General features: G+C 42.3%; 1 protein-coding gene and 1 long non-coding RNA gene across 2 annotated transcripts; both read right to left on the bottom strand.

The window, feature by feature from the left end:
• Positions 1-947: 947 nt before the first annotated feature.
• On the bottom strand, positions 948-13,840 carry LOC114061361. The gene is made up of 3 exons (XR_003572101.1): positions 13,828-13,840; positions 11,026-11,028; positions 948-1,119 (listed from the first exon to the last, which is right to left on the bottom strand). It is a non-coding gene; the product is annotated as an uncharacterized LOC114061361 (long non-coding RNA).
• FABP7 (fatty acid binding protein 7) lies at positions 1,504-5,170 on the bottom strand. Its single transcript, XM_027891778.1, has 4 exons — positions 5,035-5,170; positions 4,156-4,328; positions 3,416-3,517; positions 1,504-1,867 (listed from the first exon to the last, which is right to left on the bottom strand). Exons 1-4 carry the CDS (start codon positions 5,105-5,107, stop codon positions 1,817-1,819), a joined length of 399 nt encoding a protein of 132 aa, XP_027747579.1. The 5' UTR covers positions 5,108-5,170; the 3' UTR covers positions 1,504-1,816.
• Positions 13,841-17,704: the final 3,864 nt, after the last annotated feature.

Raw genomic sequence — 17,704 nt, 5'->3', positions numbered from 1 at the left:
TTCCTCACATTTAATAAAAAACTTTTTTTTTTTTAATTAATGACCTCACAAGTCACTTGTTGTGAAGATGAATGCCAATATTGGGGAGGCAAGTCTGTTTTTCCCAGTGAAGAAGGAAAGGCAGCTGTTCCCACCTTTCTCAGAAGGGGTGGCTGGGAAGGACAGTAATGTGGCAAGTGCACCCGCAGGCAACAGAAGGAAGGCAGATGAAAGCTGCATCAGATACTGAAGCTGAGGATTAAATGAGCTAATAAAACTGAAGGGCAGAAGATGCTGCTTAAACATAACTTGAACTGTAGCAGCTAAGCAGCCCAGAACAGCTCCCCATACCACTGTACCACTGGAGCAAGTTCTGCTTTCCATTTCTCTGATGAAAAATGTTTGCTCCTAGATTTTAAAAACTATCAATAGCCACCAAATAAAACATATCTTCAGTGGTTCATAATTAAGGGATCTCTTCTAGATGTGTAGTGTTCCCCACAAAACAGTCTTGAATCTTCCTTTCAGACAGCTTTTTTGTGAAAAAATAAAGTTAATAACATTGAATTTTATAGTTGTGTGGGTTAGGTGCTAATTATGTCTGAACTTTTATCAGATGAATGAAATGAGCTACCCACATTATCCTACCTATCCAGGGAAGTCAGCAGCCTCTTTCCATGATATCACATAGGAGACCTGAAGGATGACACAGTGCAGGATTAGGCCTGGGAGTTGGGCTCAGCTGTGCCTGTATGCAAGGCTATAGGTAGCTACATCTCCATGTGGTTCACTAACTCAGAAAATGTGTGTAGAAAACATGGACTCTCTAAAAAATCTCCTCCCTGCTGCCAACAACCCATTTCAATTTTCCTAATAATCTGAGGCATAAGGCAAGTTTTCTCACTCTACCCTTTTAAGGAAATATTGGTCAGGCATAAGGTTTTAATTTATATTTTTAAGCAGCATAGTAGCTATGAAAAAACAGCTCAGGGAAGGGAATTTTAGTAGGTTTGTCTTGTACTGTTTCCCTGCCATCCTTGTGGAGACTGAAAGTTATTTATTGTGTTGACCCTTTCATCTGACCCTGTGAAAGGCTTCAATATTTGCACATTAGCAAAAACAAACAAAACCAACAAAACACTACAAGCAAAAAAGCAAACCTATCAAAACAAATTAAAAACTCTCTTAACTACTAAACCCAAAACTCCATGATCGCCCCAGCATCAAGGTCTGTCTGTCTACTGACCTTAGCCTGCACTGGGAAACAAACTCCCTGTGAAGAGTAGAGCTGAAACTGGCTTGAGCATCTTACTCCTTTGTCTACATAAAGACAGGGACTTTATCTTTCTCCAGCAAAAAGAAGCCACTGAAGTCAGTTTTTCATTTCCCGAAATACTCTACACCACATAGAAAGGCTGCTGCATCATTGTGCTGCATGCTTTTCCATCCTTAACCTCAGAAAAGGAACTTTGAACACCACCCTCCAGAACACTGGAATATTTGCTCATTAAATGCCAAAGGAGCACAGGTTTAAAAAATGTTTTAATTTCTTTTTGATTTGCATTCCAAAACAATTCACATATTTTCCATTTACTGTAATAAAAAAAAAAAAAAAGAGGCAAGTGTTTCAGAAATTTAATGCCAAGTTTAACCTGTTTCACGATAGAGCACAAGCATGCCAATTTGATGGCATAAAGTTGGTTTTTTATAAAAAACACTCCCCAAAACTCTTTATTAACCTTTCATGCCAGAAATGTGCATTTTAGCTATGTTCGATTAGGGACGGGACATTAATCCATCCAGCAGAAGTAACATCTGGACAGAGGTCACGTAAACTCTACGCTTTCTCATAGTGGCGAACAGCAACCACATCACCAAAAGTGAGAGTCTGCAAGTCCAAGGAAAAGACAGACATGTTAGATGCTGGACCATTTTCTGTAATAACACATATTATGGGGGTCGTGCTAGAGCAAGTTTGGTTTACATTATGTAATTTATAGAAAACCAAATTGGTCTAGATTGACATTTTAAATGAAGAAGCAGCAAAGCCTTAGTTATAGTTTCCATAAGAAATGAAACTTTCTCACTGCTACTTGCTACACCCAAGAAGCACATAATGCACATTTACAAGGCAGCGCAAGTGAGGTTAGAATTTAATTTGTTTAATATAGCATTATTTTAATACAGATTTAGCACTTGTTTTCCCAAAGCTGATCACACCAAGATGTGCAGTCTAAATTTCCCAGTCCTCTATACCCCTATTCGATACCATTATGCAAAGAATCGCGTCTTGTTGATATCACCTGGGGAGTCTCTCTGCTGTACGTTCTGCAACCGGACTTGTCTATCTCACATTGGCCTTTTTAGCCATCAGCGCGCTTGTAGCAAGTGTGGGTAGAGCCCTTCTCAAATCTTCGTTCGCGAAGCCTAGCCATGACTATTATGCATAGATATATACTTAAGGAGAACCTTGCATTAAAAAAAAGCATTCTGTGCCTTATGTAGCTAGAACTAGCAGATACTATAGTTGCTGCATTCTGGAGGTATTTCCTGAAGTAGAACAGGGCACCTCAGAAAATTCCAAATTCCAAAGAAAAAGGTTTTCTGTATATGTGTAGCTATTTCAAAATGCAAAGCATGTGTTTTCCCTTGAATTGCTTGCCACATTGTGTTGCACTGACTGTATGCTTTAAAGTTTGTATTATTTGCAAGTCTCCATCCATGTAGATACTCTCCGAAGTATGCAGGAAACAAGCTAACTCCAGCAACCACCTTTGATAGAATAGTATAGCTGAAAACATTTTTTTGAAAGCTACATCTCAGTGCCAAAAATAAGCAGGAGAAGTGCTACCCTGGACATTAGCTACAGTAACTTACAACATTTATTCAACCTATACTCCTGTTTCTGAAAAGTCAGGAAAATAACATGTATTTAAAGTGAGACTTTTCTCCACACAGTTGCTGTTTATTGTAGTTTATAAACAAGATAGGAGAACTAAAGCCTTTATTATTAAATATGAAAATGCCATTACCTCCTGTAATATTGTAATTTTATTTTCACAGGGAAATACTTGTTTTGAGTAATTAATTCTTTATGTGTGCACACACAAAGAAGTCTGAAATATCACAGGCAACAGATAATTTCCTATATAATCAAGAATGTAGTATCATTACCAGAACTTTTTTTCTTGGGTACTTACATAAAAGTCTAGAAAGAACATACACATTCTGGAAATCCATAGGTAGGCTCGCCTAAAACCACTAGCAATTTTTTAGTTGTCACTAAGACAAGACACAAAAACAACTATTTGAAAAATCCCTGCTAGCTTTCCCCACCAATTAGTTTAAGGATTTGTGTCTGTTCACAAAGCTTGAGATAAGGGTAAGTGAGAAGTGTTAGCGGTGCATGCGAATGCTCAGTGAGCTTTATACTTACCATTACCATTTTGCCATCCTTTATTTCTCTCACAAAGTTTGTCTCTTTGCCGTCCCATTTCTGTACGTGCACTAGCTTGTCTCCATCCAGGGTCACAACTGACTGTGAGATACCAAGAAACACAAAGACCTTCATTTATTTGGGATATTTGGGATTCTGCTCACACATTCACCATTCTATTGAATTCTCTTCAATAGATGGATGTGGATCTAGAATTATAAAGTAGTCCTAGCCATTTTCAAGCCAAGGCTATGAATCATCCTTGTTTTAAGCATGAACTCCACACAATTCTTGTTTGTGTCAAAGGATGAAAAAGTAGTTTCCTTTGTGTTCCAGTCTCCCAAGAACCTGTGTCAGATGTGCTTTGGGATAACGTTTCATGTTAAGCCCCCAAAGGTGCAGGAAAAAAGGGAATTTAATTGTTTCGACTGGAAAAAAAAAAAAAAAGTTATGCCAAATTGTATTTGGACTGAGAGAAAAGTGGGCAGCTAACACAATTCGTCGACACTGGAAGGCAGACAGGGGACTGGGGAAAGGACACGTTCATTCAGACAAGACCGTATGCGGGCTGGGCAAACAAGATGCAATCTTGACCTTTTATTCCCCCCGTCCTTCGCAGTGCTACAACTACTAATAGCAGAAGTTACATTTTTTCCCTTTGACCCTACCAAAGATAGAGCCTCGGGGGCGGGAAGGAAGAAGAGAAAAAAGAGGCCACCGCAGACCCAGAGTTCACTTACTTTGCAGTTTCTATCATCGGGAGTAGTTTCATCAAATTCCTCTCCAAGTTTAAAGCTGATTTCTGTGTTTTTGAAAGTGCTTTGAGTCCTGATCACTACTTTGTCCCCCTCGCTGCTGATAATCACAGTGGGTTTAGTCACATTCCCCACCTGCCGTGTTGCAAACCCCACTCCTAGACCATTCAAGGACAAAGAGAAATCCATCAGATCTTCGGGTTTTTTTCTTTTTGCCGCACATCGAGGTACAGAAATCTCTCCTGTAGCTGTAAGCTACCCCTATGAAATGCTGCTTTCTGCTTCGCTTGTGCCCTGGTACCGACAGTATCCATCGGTACTGCCCCCCCCCCCCCCCCCCCCCCCCCCCCCCCCCCCCCCCCCCCCCCCCCCCCCCCCCCCCCCCCCCCCCCCCCCCCCCCCCCCCCCCCCCCCCCCCCCCCCCCCCCCCCCCCCCCCCCCCCCCCCCCCCCCCGCATCCCGGCTGTAGCTCCGCGTCCCCCTCGCCGCCACCGCACCCTGTCCGCGGTCACTCGCACGGCCTCGATCGCTTCTGCTGCTCTGAGTTTCAGTTCCTTATCACTCCAGCATAATGATTTCTTTTGTGTTTGTTTGTTTCCAGCTTATCGGCAAGCAGCATGTGCCCGTCTTTCACACGCTTCTCCTCGCCCGGGGCCATCTCCCGGAGCCTCCACCCGCAGGACGGTTCCCACGCAAGCACACCCGCCCCTCGCGGCTGAATAACCCGCAGCGAAGTAGCTCTGGGCATAGAAGCACAGCCATCTCAAGCACGCCCCCTCATCACCCCCACTGCTGCCTTTATTTTTAGTAAGGTGCAAAATTCCAAGGTCTCCTAAAAAGATGCCGCCTCCCGGCCGTACCTACCCAGTGCCTTCATGTACTCGTCGAAGTTGTGGCTGTCCACCAGCTTCCAGGTGGCGCAGAAAGCCTCGACCATGGCGGCCGGCTGCGTGTTCCGAGCGCAGTGCCAGGGAGTGGCAGAAGCGCCGGTCCTACCGCGCCGCCCCGCATTTAAAGCGAGCGCCCGGCGGGGGGCCGGGGGTGGGGGGCGGCCGCGATCCGCCCCTGACGGCCCCGCGGAGACGCCCCACGCCGCCCGGGGAGGGCGCTCCCCGCCCCGGTGAAGGGGTGCGGTGCTGCCCGGCCGGGGCACACGGCGGGACGCGGAGGGGAAGGGGAGAGGGAAGCCTGAGGCACCGTTCCGAGCCTCCCTGGGGGCACCCCCGTCTGCCTCCGTTGCTGTCCCTAAATGTAAAGTAACACGGTGGGGAAACACAGAAGCGGGTACCCAACGTGAAAGACTCTACTGGGGATCATAACGCTACTGAGTTTTCCCATGAAGATTTTCCAACCCGGTTCGGTGTTGGCCAAGTGCATATCCCTTTACCCATCACGGCATCTATATAGATGCTGTCTGAACTTGGCATTTGGTGCTGCTGGTTGGAAACAGCATCTTGCCCCCACAACTGGCAGCATTTGGAGACTAAGAATGAAGAAAGAAGGAAAATAAATTAAAACTTGGGGGGTTTGTTGGTGATTTTTTTTTTTTTGGTGGGTGTATTTTTGTTTTGGGGTTTGTTTTTGTTTTTGTTTTCACTGCAAGAGAGGGAATGTTTTCTTCCTAATTGTTCTTTTAAACCGTTTTAAGATGCTAGGTGATCATCTTGCTCTCGAATGTTTTTCAGAAAGCAGCCTGTCTTTGTGGGACACACCACAGTGTCAGCTTTTCCAGACCTATGACTTGGATGGATTCCAGAATACTGAATTAAGCACTTCAGCTCTGGTAACAAAACTCAGGGACTAAGTGAAAGAGAATTTGTGTGATTCAGGAACAAAACCTCAACAATTTTTTACCTGGTTCAGCCATACAAAATATAAATATTTATGAATATTTTCCTAATATTTTTAATTTAGCTTTTGACCATCATTTGCATTTCTTTCAGGTTCTTGTAGTATGGCACATTCTTTGAGTGTAGGGCAAATGATGATTTCTGATGGGATTTTAATTTAATTTGCCATTTCTCACTTGTCCTCATAAGGAATTAAACCTTCTCTGAATTAATCCCAGGAATATAATCCTGATTCCTTTTACCACACAACACAGTTTTCATTAGTCTTCATAACCTAACGTTACAAACTAGTGCATCAATTTCTCTTTAACCTTCCGTCCACTTACTTTGAAGCAAAAAGTGCCCTCCTGCAGCTGCTCAATTTATGTCTGACTGCCTCTTCTGACCAGCTTTTTTGAGGCTTTTCAGACAGTGCTCAGAAAGCCAGGGAGACTAGAGCATCACTTGAAATGACAGACCTCCAAGTTGTTCATCAGACTGAAAGGAATCAAATCCTCTTTTTTTTTTTTTCTGGTCAAAGTTGAGTAATGCTCTACCTCCAAAGTTTGCAGAGAATACCAGCCTTAGTGGTGCATCTCCCACAGATGTTCCCCAACCTCATGTTGTCAGTAGTCAGTCAAACCCTCTGCAATGAATGAGAAATACACTTTGTGATTGGCACTGTCACGGCACAGGGCACATGGGTTTGATATTGTGCATGCATGTCATCCCCCGCTCCAGTTCAGTTTGGGGGTTGTGTTTCCTCAATACAGTAACATTATCAAGCAAAAAATGCCCACCACTCATAGCCAGACTCTACTGTGGTGGTCTCACAGAGCCTCATTGCTGGCACCCAGTCAGCTGACACACAAGGACGTGCAAACTGACCTCATCACTTACCTACTTCACCTGAGATGCATCTGTACCTAATGCAGACTACAAGAAAGCTCGAAAGGGACTTTTTCCATGGGCATGCAGTGATAGGACAAAGGATAAATGGCTCTAAACTGGAAGAGGTTTAGATTAGATATTAACAAGAAATTTGTCTAGTGCACAGGAACATAGTCACATCTTGCCTTTAGAGCAGATTAAATTTAAGACCTGTCAACCTCAACAATGTCTGTGTCAGTTTTCTTCCTCTGCACTTATAGGGAACAAATTTAAAGCCCCTGATGCATCATTTCTACATCTCATGCTTTGAGTTATTCCCTTCCTTTAGTATAATAGGCCTGTTCCCTTCCTGAGGATGATAATTTTTCAGCCAAACATGTGAAGTTGGTGAGGCACTGGAACATGTTGCCCACAGGAGTTGTAGGCAGTTGTAGTTGTTCCAGGCCCTATTCCTGGAACTGTTCCAGGTCATGTTGGATGGGGCTTTGAGCAACCTGGCCTAGTAAAAGGTATCCCTGACTATGGGGGGGTGGGAGTCGGATGAAGATGATCCCTTCCAACCCAAATAATTTTATGATTCTATGATATTAAATTCTAAATTATTTTACCACTATCATCTTACTCTGTATAAATGCTTTGCTAAGGCTGGAATGGAGATTGCAGTGTGAAGCACACTGACCTGGTATGCATTTTAGGTTGCTGTACAAGAGACCAGCTTGGAGTTTTGTTTGTGCTGTCAGCCGTTTGATGGTTTTGACAGACTCTGTACTCCCCTGTAAAATGCCTGTGTGATGAAAGCTACCTCGAGATTCCTCTCTGAACTTGAAGGGATTCATTCTCCTTTACACTAAACTCCATAACACCTGAGCAGTCTAAGTAGGCACATTTGCATTTTATGTGCAAGGTCTGCTTGAAAGATGAAAATGCTGTGGCAACATATCCCTGTGTAATGAGTAATCTTTGCTTCCAAAGGCCATTCAGGGTGAATGTGAGGCTACTCTAACCTTCAGCCTTCAAATACTGGTCACAAACCCTGCTTTTAGCTACCTTTCCCCTCTGTTATATCCCTGCTTCACATGCCCTCAGACATTCAGAGATGGAGGCTGTCAGCCTCGTTCAGCCTTCATCCTGTACTTGAAAGAAAAAAATTCACTTGTTCGGGAAAAAGAAAAAAAGAGGAGGAAGGGGGCACCACAGGATGGCCACCAGGCTCCTGTGGTAGAAAAGTCTGACCATGAGGTTCTGTCATGTGTACTCCTCACAACCAATATCAGGAGCTGCTGAGCATCTAATCACTACAGCCAGTCACTGAAGGCTGTAAAACTGTAGTGAATTTGGTGCAGTTAGTGTTTGAAGTCAGGTTTATCTATCCTTCTGTTCTGTAGCTCACTGGATCTAATGCAGGCAGGGCACTCTTGCTACACCAATTCAGTTAAACCTCCACCCTTTCACCATCTTACAGTACAATAGCCAGGAACAGCGTATTACTCTGTCAAGTTTGATCAGTAGTTAAGGGGATACTATTTTATAAGGTCTTCAGATAATTTAGTGATGACTGCATCATTTAAACATTTCTGTGTTCCAGACAGTAAAGGCCCTGGAACTGCAGAGTATCTTGTATCCATGTGTGCAACAAAAGGCAGCAGTGATACCAGGGCCTAACTGCTCTGCTACAAAAGCAGATGTAGGCACTCAGAGGCCTTTTATGTATTGAATCCCACTGAAAACCAACAGGATTCAGGGTCCTAACTGACTTAGGTGTTTCTTTAAACTCTTAGCATTGTGCAACATATTAGGGACTATTTGCTTCTGAATTATGGAAATTGAAAATAATGTGCAGCTGAAAGAAGAAGTTTCCTCCATTTACGGACAGCCGACTAGGGTATTCTTATCAGGTTTTAAGCTTTTTTGAAGCCCCACTGTGAATCTCTGTGCAGTTTTGATCTCAGTGCAACACAGTAATGAACAGATTTTAGTAGCTATTGTGTCAGATAGGATGATGTTACATCAGGGTTGAGTGTGATTTGATTTTTGGTGCTCCAGAAAAACCAAATATCAAATAGGACAGTAGAATGTCCTTAACTAAAATTATCTCATATGCTCTCTAGCTGTCTGAGAGATTTGCTAATCCCCTTAATAAAAATAAACCATCTCGGTGCTGTTGGTGAATCACAGAAAATACCTAGGTTTATTTACTCTATTGACGAGCAGCTCTTTAGAAATCCCAATTTCAACAAATGCCTTATGGAGAAGACACCCAATTATGCAGCTGCAAAAGGAATTGGTCGCAGAATGGTCCCAGGTACAAAGCATCTGTATGAATCCAGTCTTGTGCTGCATAAATCCCCTGTGAAGGGCTTTGCTGGAGCTGCAGACCACATGATAGGCAGGGTGCAAGGTAATGCAGGCAGGAGCAGGAAAGGCATGTTTATACTATATCCCTTCAAAGAGCAGGGCATACCGTAGGCAAAATTTAGGAGCATGTTCAGCAGGCTTCCTGCCACTGTAGAAGCTCAACCAAAATAGTGCCAGGACAGTCTAACATTAGACACAAGTCATCTTAAGGTCTAATTCTGGTGTTGATGTCTAATTGGTGAAAATGAAGTGGTCTGTGATCATGCATTTCATTCTTGCAGATTCTCTCTTATGTTACAAATTGGTGTGACATGAGATTAGGAGAGTCCTGGAAAGTAAATACCCACTAATACCTCATTATGAACTATTAGACATATATTCGGATTGGTTTAAGCTAAGAGGACAGCTGGTCGACAATGGTTTAAAGAAGTAAGCAAATGCTATGAAGTATCTCCAGGGTCTTCTCTGCATGTAAAAGGCTTTCAGGACATTGTTATCTGTTGTCTAATATTACTGTATAAACTCATTTAGTGGACTCAAGTCAGGTTCTCCTCAAAGAATTAGCCTGCACTAAAGCCAGCCACCTTCCTGGCTTCCAGTTCAATTAACTGAAGATGCAGCTACTTTAACTTCGTGCCATTATGCCTTTTTAATTTTAATATTTGTCTTTGTTTTCCTTTGTATTTAAGAGTAGAAAAACTATTTAAAAGCCTCCAAAATGTAACAGAAATGTGTGATACAGGGTGTCACTTACAGTAGCAGTCTAGTTATTGTAAAATCAATACAAGTAATTAGCTTTCCAGACTACAAGTTCAGCATGTGCTAATGTTAGGTCGTACACTGAGGAAGAAAGAAATAGTCTTATAAATAAGCAATTGACTATTTCAGGGGTAATAATGACTCAGAGAAATTTAGGAGACATATGAATAAGAGGAACATACTAAATTAAAATAATCCTTATGTGGAAAGCCAGAAAAATAGCACATAGATTTAAGGAGATTAGATGACTTATATTTGACTTGTTGCAACTGATTCTGAGAGTTATGTGTGAATTTGGTGTTCAGGGCATACCAGTGAGAATATTAGTGGAGCTGAAACACACTCTGTATTAAGGTCCAAGGATTCTGTATTATAGCAAAGGAGGGAATGAATTTTATCACCATCAATATAAATTTTACAGTGTTAAAGGTACAAGTTTAAATTGACATACGTCATTAGTGTCATATTCTCTTTCTATAGCTCTAGTACACACCATGGAGGCTCTAAATACTTACTTATTGTGACTACTTGGAATTCAGTGTAATCAATCTCAAGCTAAATCCTTTCAGCATAACGAAAGACAACTGTGTAGTCTGCAGGGTTGGATTTAAGAAATTTTTGGAATAGCTCAATGTAGCTTCATTCTGTTTATCCATACTGAGGCATTGCATTTTCTTCATTATCTTGAAATCACTTGCAACACCAGATGAGATTTAGATAAAAAGTAAAATCAGGTTTATTTGACTAAATTTCAAGTTTAGGAAAGCAGCTACTGAGTTTAAAGAACAGACGCAAAATTAAAGCTCAGCTCATTAACTACCTGCATTTGGATATTTCTAAGGTCCTCCTCTGTTCCATTCAGCTGTGGACTTAAAGGACACAGTCACAGCCTGCTGGAGCCAGATATGATCCCCTAGATGCAGCTGGAGCCACCACTCCTCTCAGTTTGTGTCCTCTAAACCAAAATCTCTCCCCTGGAGGAAGCCATTTTCTCTGAAGTTCTAAAATGCAGTGTTAACACACCCTGGAGAAATGTCTGAATTCCACAGTCTTGATAAATAATTTAATTATGTTATCAATTTATGGGCTGGTCATGGATGAACAAATGCCTGACACAGATCAGGCATTTGAAATGAAATCTCATGCTGGGTTACCTAGCTGGAATTACACACCTAACTTGATTCATTTAATAGTGCAACTATATCCCTACTTTACACACTGGTTTGTGACCAAGTGTTGAGTAATTTCTGAGTTTTCATGAGTCTAAACACATAAACTTCCTGGAACACAAAATTCTAAAGCAACTTGAACCATTGTAGAGTTAAAATAGCTCATTACTAGCTTTAAATAGGGACTAGCATCAAGACAAACTTCAGGAAAATTTAGGTCATACTGGCTGTTTGGAGACTACCCCAAAGAAACAGTGGTCTCTTCAGTCTGGTATACAAAACTACAGTCATTGAAAGTTAGGCCAACAGAAATTTATAATAAATTTATAATAAAATTTATATAAATTTATATTAAAAATGAAGTGCATATTAGCTGTCAGGAGACTTAACCCTTTGATCAACTTTCAAACTGCCTTACAAGACTTTTTATCCCTGCAAGTTGTAAACTATGCTAATAACCACAGCCATTGAACATGATGCAGAAAGTAATTCAGAGAAGTTCTATATCCTGGATTATGCAAGAAATCACATGAGATGGTTGAAATAAGCAAGTCTATACCAGGAAACTTAAAATCACATCCCACTTGCTAAGTGTGGTTTTGCACTTTGCCAAATCCAGAGTCTACCAGGAGAAAAGATAAAGATATGCATAGAAAGGAAAAAAGGCATGCAGTCCCTGCCTAGGTAATCATGGGACTCACTTTCTGGACTGTACTGCAATAAGCACCAGAGGGGAAGTATAGATACAGCCAGTATTCCTTTAATTCTATACATTCGTGTGTTTCAAAACGTTTCAAAACAGTGTTTCAAAACACTGCCTCTCTGTGTGGCAGTAGTAAACAGTCCAGATCCTCTACAGCCTAAATGAATAACTAATCTTGTAACATTTAAACAAAGCTTCTAATAGCATCTTCCTCCAGACCTTTGAAACTTTCTTGAGTGGCTGATCAGCCTTGCAGCCAGAGCTCAAAACATCCAGAGTCCAGAGCCAGTGGAGGGTGCAGGAGCAGGCTAACTTGCTTGCATCATAACGGGCTCATCTGTTCTGGTAAAAGAAGGTGCTATGGAGAAGAAACATGGCACAACTTTCATGCCTTTAAGTCCATTTCACTGTTGTTTTCTCCCTGTCCCTAAATATATTCCTTCTTACACTTCAGCATTTCATTTTATCCTTTATAAATTTACCTAGAAGTTTCCACTCACAACAGGCCATGTTAAAAAAAAAAAAAAAAAAAAAAAAAAAGACACAAAGTTCAAAGGCTATCTGTAAGAAGACACTTATTTCAGCACTTTCTTACATTGCAACACCATCTCTGTATAATCACATGCTATTTGTTTTCTACAGAAGCTATTTCTCCATGTTCAAGACAAGGGCTGTTCAGAGACTGGCTCAAGGGTCTCTAATGTTTCTGTCTGATATGTAAGATTTACCCAGAACTTGGTGGGAGCAACAGTAATGGGTCATCCTTTTACCATCTCATTTTAGTGAACACAGAGGCAACTAAAGAGACTAGTTTCTTGTGTTGAAAGCAGTAATAGTTGATGTTGGGCATAAGAAGATGTGAGTGAAGTGAAGGGTGAGCACTGAAGATAAGGCAGTAAATGGATGTAAGCTTTGACTGGAGTTGGATGAGAAATTAAGAGGGAAGGAAGGAAGGCGATGGGATTGTCGAGCAATTAAAATAGAAGATGGGTACAAAATTGGTGGGAGGAACAAGAAGGTTCAACACCTGTAGTTCTCTTATGGAAGCTTTCCTGTTTTTTTCACTTAAAGGGCCCTTTTCGTTTACAGTGCCCTGCACGCCTTGGCTCATCCCCGGCTGTCTGTTGGAAGCCAGAGGATGTCCGGGTAGCTGCCGGAGAAATCCCGGCTCCCCGGGCAGCTCTGAGCGGCTGGCTGCTGGGCCATGGAGGGGCTGCTGGGGACCGCGGAGCCACAGCTCTGCTGGAGAGCGAGGCGTAATGATGTAGTGCTGCTGTTTTAGCTGCGCTGAGGGACGCCGGTGCAGTCCCCACGCGAGGCGCCTCCGAGGGGAGGTCACCTGCCCTTCACTGGCAGGAGCTGCTGGGGAGGCGCGTTTCCCGCCCAATCTCCCTGCTTTGGAAGCCTCGGGGGTTCTGACGCTCAGGGCCCGTGTGGGGATGACCCGCCGGGCCAGAGGTTGGACGCGGCGGCGGGAGCCGAGGCCGGCCCAGAGCAGGGGCGCCCTCTGCCTGCACCGCCCGGCGCCCGCGGGGAGCCCTGTCCTCCGTCCCGCAGCGCCGGGCAGGCCGAGGCGCCGGCACAGCCGCCGCTCTTTGTCGTGTTACTGATCATCCTGAAGGACAGGCGAACTCCGCCGTGTCCGAGGCGCTGAGAGCCGGCGGATGGACAGAGACGAGGGCTGAGGAAGGCGAGGGCTCGGCCGCGTCTCTGTCAAGGCTCGGGCGCCATCTTGTGCCCGCTGGGCTGGAGGTGCCGCCTGACGGCTGCGGAGCCCGTCCGTCCTTCGGGAAAAGGTGTTCCTGCAACCTCAGGAAAATGGGTGCATTATGAGAAAGCTACATCTGAAATACTGCTGAGGGTTAACAGCAGTTCACACGCTCCTTCATTTTGTGTTTACCCTGCTGGTATATCGTTTACAAATATGCCCAAGGGATCTGGGAAAAAAAACCAACAAAACACCAAAATATAAAATACACAGTAAGGTTAAACCAGCCACAGATTAGCTTTTCCATACACTGTATGGTAAGCACTGGATTTACACCACCAATCCTTGCACAGCAGAGTGCCAGGAATAAAACACTGGTAGGCACTGTCCAGATCCTCACACAGGGCCCTTGACACTGCAGGCAATTGTTGAATATATGTTTAACACAGAAAAGCCCACAGCACACAGGGGATGGGGGGGGGGGGGGACGGACACACAAACAAACCATCAAATCCAAGTCTTGCACTAAAATCCAGAGATCTGGCATTAGGACATGGCACAAGGACAACGTGAAGTGACAGCCTTCAGGCTTCCTATCACTCCCAGCCATCTTGGGATATTAACTGGTCCCATTGGGCTGAAGAGGGAAATAAACCAAAATAGCAAAATAAAGTCACAGCTCTCCGCATTTATCGCTAATTACTAGCCAAAGTAGAACAGCTTCAGGTTGGGAAGATGAAACTGAGTTCTCCTTAACAACAAGTCAAAACCAGTCAGCTGTGGCGGTATTGACACCCCAGCCCAAATCGCAGAGCAGGCACCCAAAGCTGGGTAGGCTGCAAGCCAGGCTTAGGCACCTGTTTTACAACAGAATGGGTTGGAACACACGATGCCTCCTGCTTGCCATCACCCACATTTCTGAATGCAAAGGCACCAAGGTTCTGGGCCCTCAGCAAAACCCCTGGAGTGAAACGTCTCAGATTAGCTGGAGACAGTTGGCTTCTCACCAGGCCAGTTTGCAGCTGGGTTTGAGGTCTCTTAAACTGTCTCCCTTCGCTTCCTCGCACAACCTCGCAAAGCTGAGGATTCCACTAGATGGCAGGACCGTTTAAGGCTTTAATATTTCTACTTCAGAGAAATCGCTCTGGAATCCCACGGGCTCAGCCCCACTGGTCTGTGCTGTCTGGACCCTAGGGAATCCACACTAATCACGATCTGCAGCTTATGCTCACTGAACACAGCAAATATAAGCTGTACCAAACAGTTGGAGAAATCTATGCAGAAATCTCTGTTCAATTCCTTTTCACGGGCTTTATCACACACAGAGCTCCATCAGACAGAAGAGAGGAATACGAACTAATCCTAATTTGCTAAATCTTTAAGTATTCCTCTTTGTGTGTGTGATACATAAAAGATATTTGGCTCATTTGGTAAAGTGTAGTTTAAACCTCTTCTTGCCACTGCTCTGTTATAATTTTTAAGTAATGCAAGTGGAGTTATAATTTTGTATGATCACCATTGTATGAAAGCTGCAAACTAGAGAAGTGGCCACTCTGGGTCAGGTCATAGATCCATACCACTAAATAAGATGCCTTGGATAGTGCAAACATATATGACATTTCCACTGATTAGCTTCCTTGTCTCCAAGCATTTGTGTTTACGGACTTTCTGAGTTGGGAGATATTTTCTGTATGGTTAGTAACTCATGACTTAAAACTAAAGCTAGGTATAATTCTCAGTGTAACTAGTATAGAACCCATTTTTGTCTTCAATGATGACTAGATTTGCCCTGCATATGGCTGTACTATCACTGATTTGGAAATTTCTTTTAAAATACACTACCTTGTGAACTGCTTTGCCATTCATTTCATCCACCCAAGCTCAGCCTATGCAGTACTACACCAGAAAGATGGTACGTAGCACAGGTGAGAATAGCTGTATGAGGCATCATTGCAAATAAGTTTCATTTTAAAAAATCCTTAATTACTTCAAATTACTCAAGATGTGCTTCAGCATATATATTCATCCACCTCTTACATGAAGCTTCTGATGAAGGACTGACCCAAAGAAAATTACCTTCTTAATGACATCTGGCAAATAATATGGCCAGTTTTCTGTATATTCAAAATACCTAAATTGGTTTATATATGCACAATAAAATTACAAGGGTATTTCCTTTTTCTGTCATTTTTGTTTTGTTTTGTTTTGTTTGATATTCTTTGTTTGTATTTTAGTTGTGTTTTAAATATGCAGAGTGGATAAGAATGGATAATTTTTCATTAAGTTTTAAAATTTGGAAACAACAAAGTTAACTTTTTCTTGGTACTAAAATGGAATTCTTTATAAAAGCCTCAGAATAGTGCTGTAAGATGGCGAAAAAGTTACTACGACCTGTGCCACACTTGCTGGAATGGAAAATGGGATTAATGCATTATAATACCAGATTAGCCTTAATAGAAGTTTGCTGCAGTAATTTGTCAAGGTAATTAATTATGTACCTAATTTTAGTCACCTAAGTAGTTCTGTTGACTCCTGTGAGACTAGTCTGCATTTAAAGTTAAGCATGTTTTAAAATACCCTGCTGATTCAGGGCTGTAACTTTGTAGCCACAGTGAATTAAGACAACGCACTGTCTTCCATTAGTTGAGTTAATGCAGGGTGGTACAGCCTGGATAATGGTTGAAACTGGATAAACTGGCTCAATGACAAATATATTTGGAAGCACTTCATTTGTTCTTTACTTGCTCAGCTGAAGTTTAGTAGGACTATTACCTATCTTCAAGATACAAGAACATGAACCAGAGCTTTCCCAACCTAGGCTGTGCTTAAAACAGTAACCCCTCCCAAACCCCAAGCTCCTGGACAGCATGAAATAGAGTTCCCACTGTCAGCTCTAAAAGGGCTAGCTCCCATCTGCCTGAGTCAAGCATAATGCACAACTAATAAATTCTGTGCCTGTTCAAAGATTATATGGCACAATGTCTCCCACACCAACCAGTTCGTGGTTCAGTTTATCCTGGTCAAAAATACATATCTGGCTCAGAATTGGAAAGATTTGACAAAATCCAGGCATAACTAAATATTCCTCTTCTATTTACGAATGAACTCTCTCATTAGTCTAGACTAATAATTGTTTAGACCAAAGCAGTACATGCATGTGGCAAAGAAGCATTTCTGTGTCTGTAGCTTGGTTAATATGCAGCTAGGTAATACACACGTAACACAGCATAACATACTATAGATATTTTAAAAATGTTCATCTCGCTTTCAGTTGAGATGCATTTTAAATCTTAGTTTTTACTACTTTTGTATTTTTTCAAATTTGCCGTTAAAATTCTTCTTTCCGCACAATGTATTTTCAATGACAGGTTCATAGAGCTCAAGTGCAAAGTAAGCACTGTAAGCACCAGAGTGCTTAGGGTAATCCTCCAGGGTGTTGAGCACTCTTGACTAGTTCTAAGCTCTACATTTGTGATCGGTTAACTCTATTTATATATACAGCTGTAGAATGATTTTTATATAGAATTTAGCACATGAATAATTTGCTAAATTCGGCTGGTTCATAATTGGTGTTTTAACAGTAAAAAACTTCAAATCATCTTAGGCTAACAAAGTACTAAAAGTATCTATTCCTGTAGCTCAAATTTCAGTGTCTGTATTCTATCAGAGAAGAATCTAAATACATTTAGTACTGCAACTGCAAAGGTGCAGAATTCAATACAGGTTGTGACCCAGAAGAACAAATTAGCATATGCTTCACCTAAGGCATATAAGGAATTCTGTTTCAGTAATACTCGGTTACTTGACTTCCATGGGATCATTATAGCTTCTTATAATTTGCCAATTTTATGTACTGTGATGCTCTAAAGGAGGCTGGTATATGAGAATGAGACTGCAACCCAGAGTGTGCCACAAAAATAGTTGTCTCCAAGTCCCTCTCCACTTTGGTTTTCAGTGCTGGTTCTCCCACATCAGCTAATTCAGTCTCTCAGACTCTCTTACATCACCCGTTTTTCTCCAATGGAGTAAGTTATTTTACCTTTTCAAACCTGAAAAAAACCCCTGGGCTGTTGCACTTGTTACATGAATACAGGTTAAAGAGAAGGGAACTAAATGTCAG

Source organism: Empidonax traillii, unplaced genomic scaffold (assembly GCF_003031625.1).
Source record: "Empidonax traillii isolate 1590-97213 ecotype Southwest subspecies unplaced genomic scaffold, ASM303162v1 scaffold330:size615109, whole genome shotgun sequence".
In the NCBI taxonomy this organism is placed as follows: domain Eukaryota; kingdom Metazoa; phylum Chordata; class Aves; order Passeriformes; family Tyrannidae; genus Empidonax; species Empidonax traillii.
Note: the sequence above shows the minus strand (reverse complement) of the source record. Positions and strands in the feature narration are given on the sequence as shown.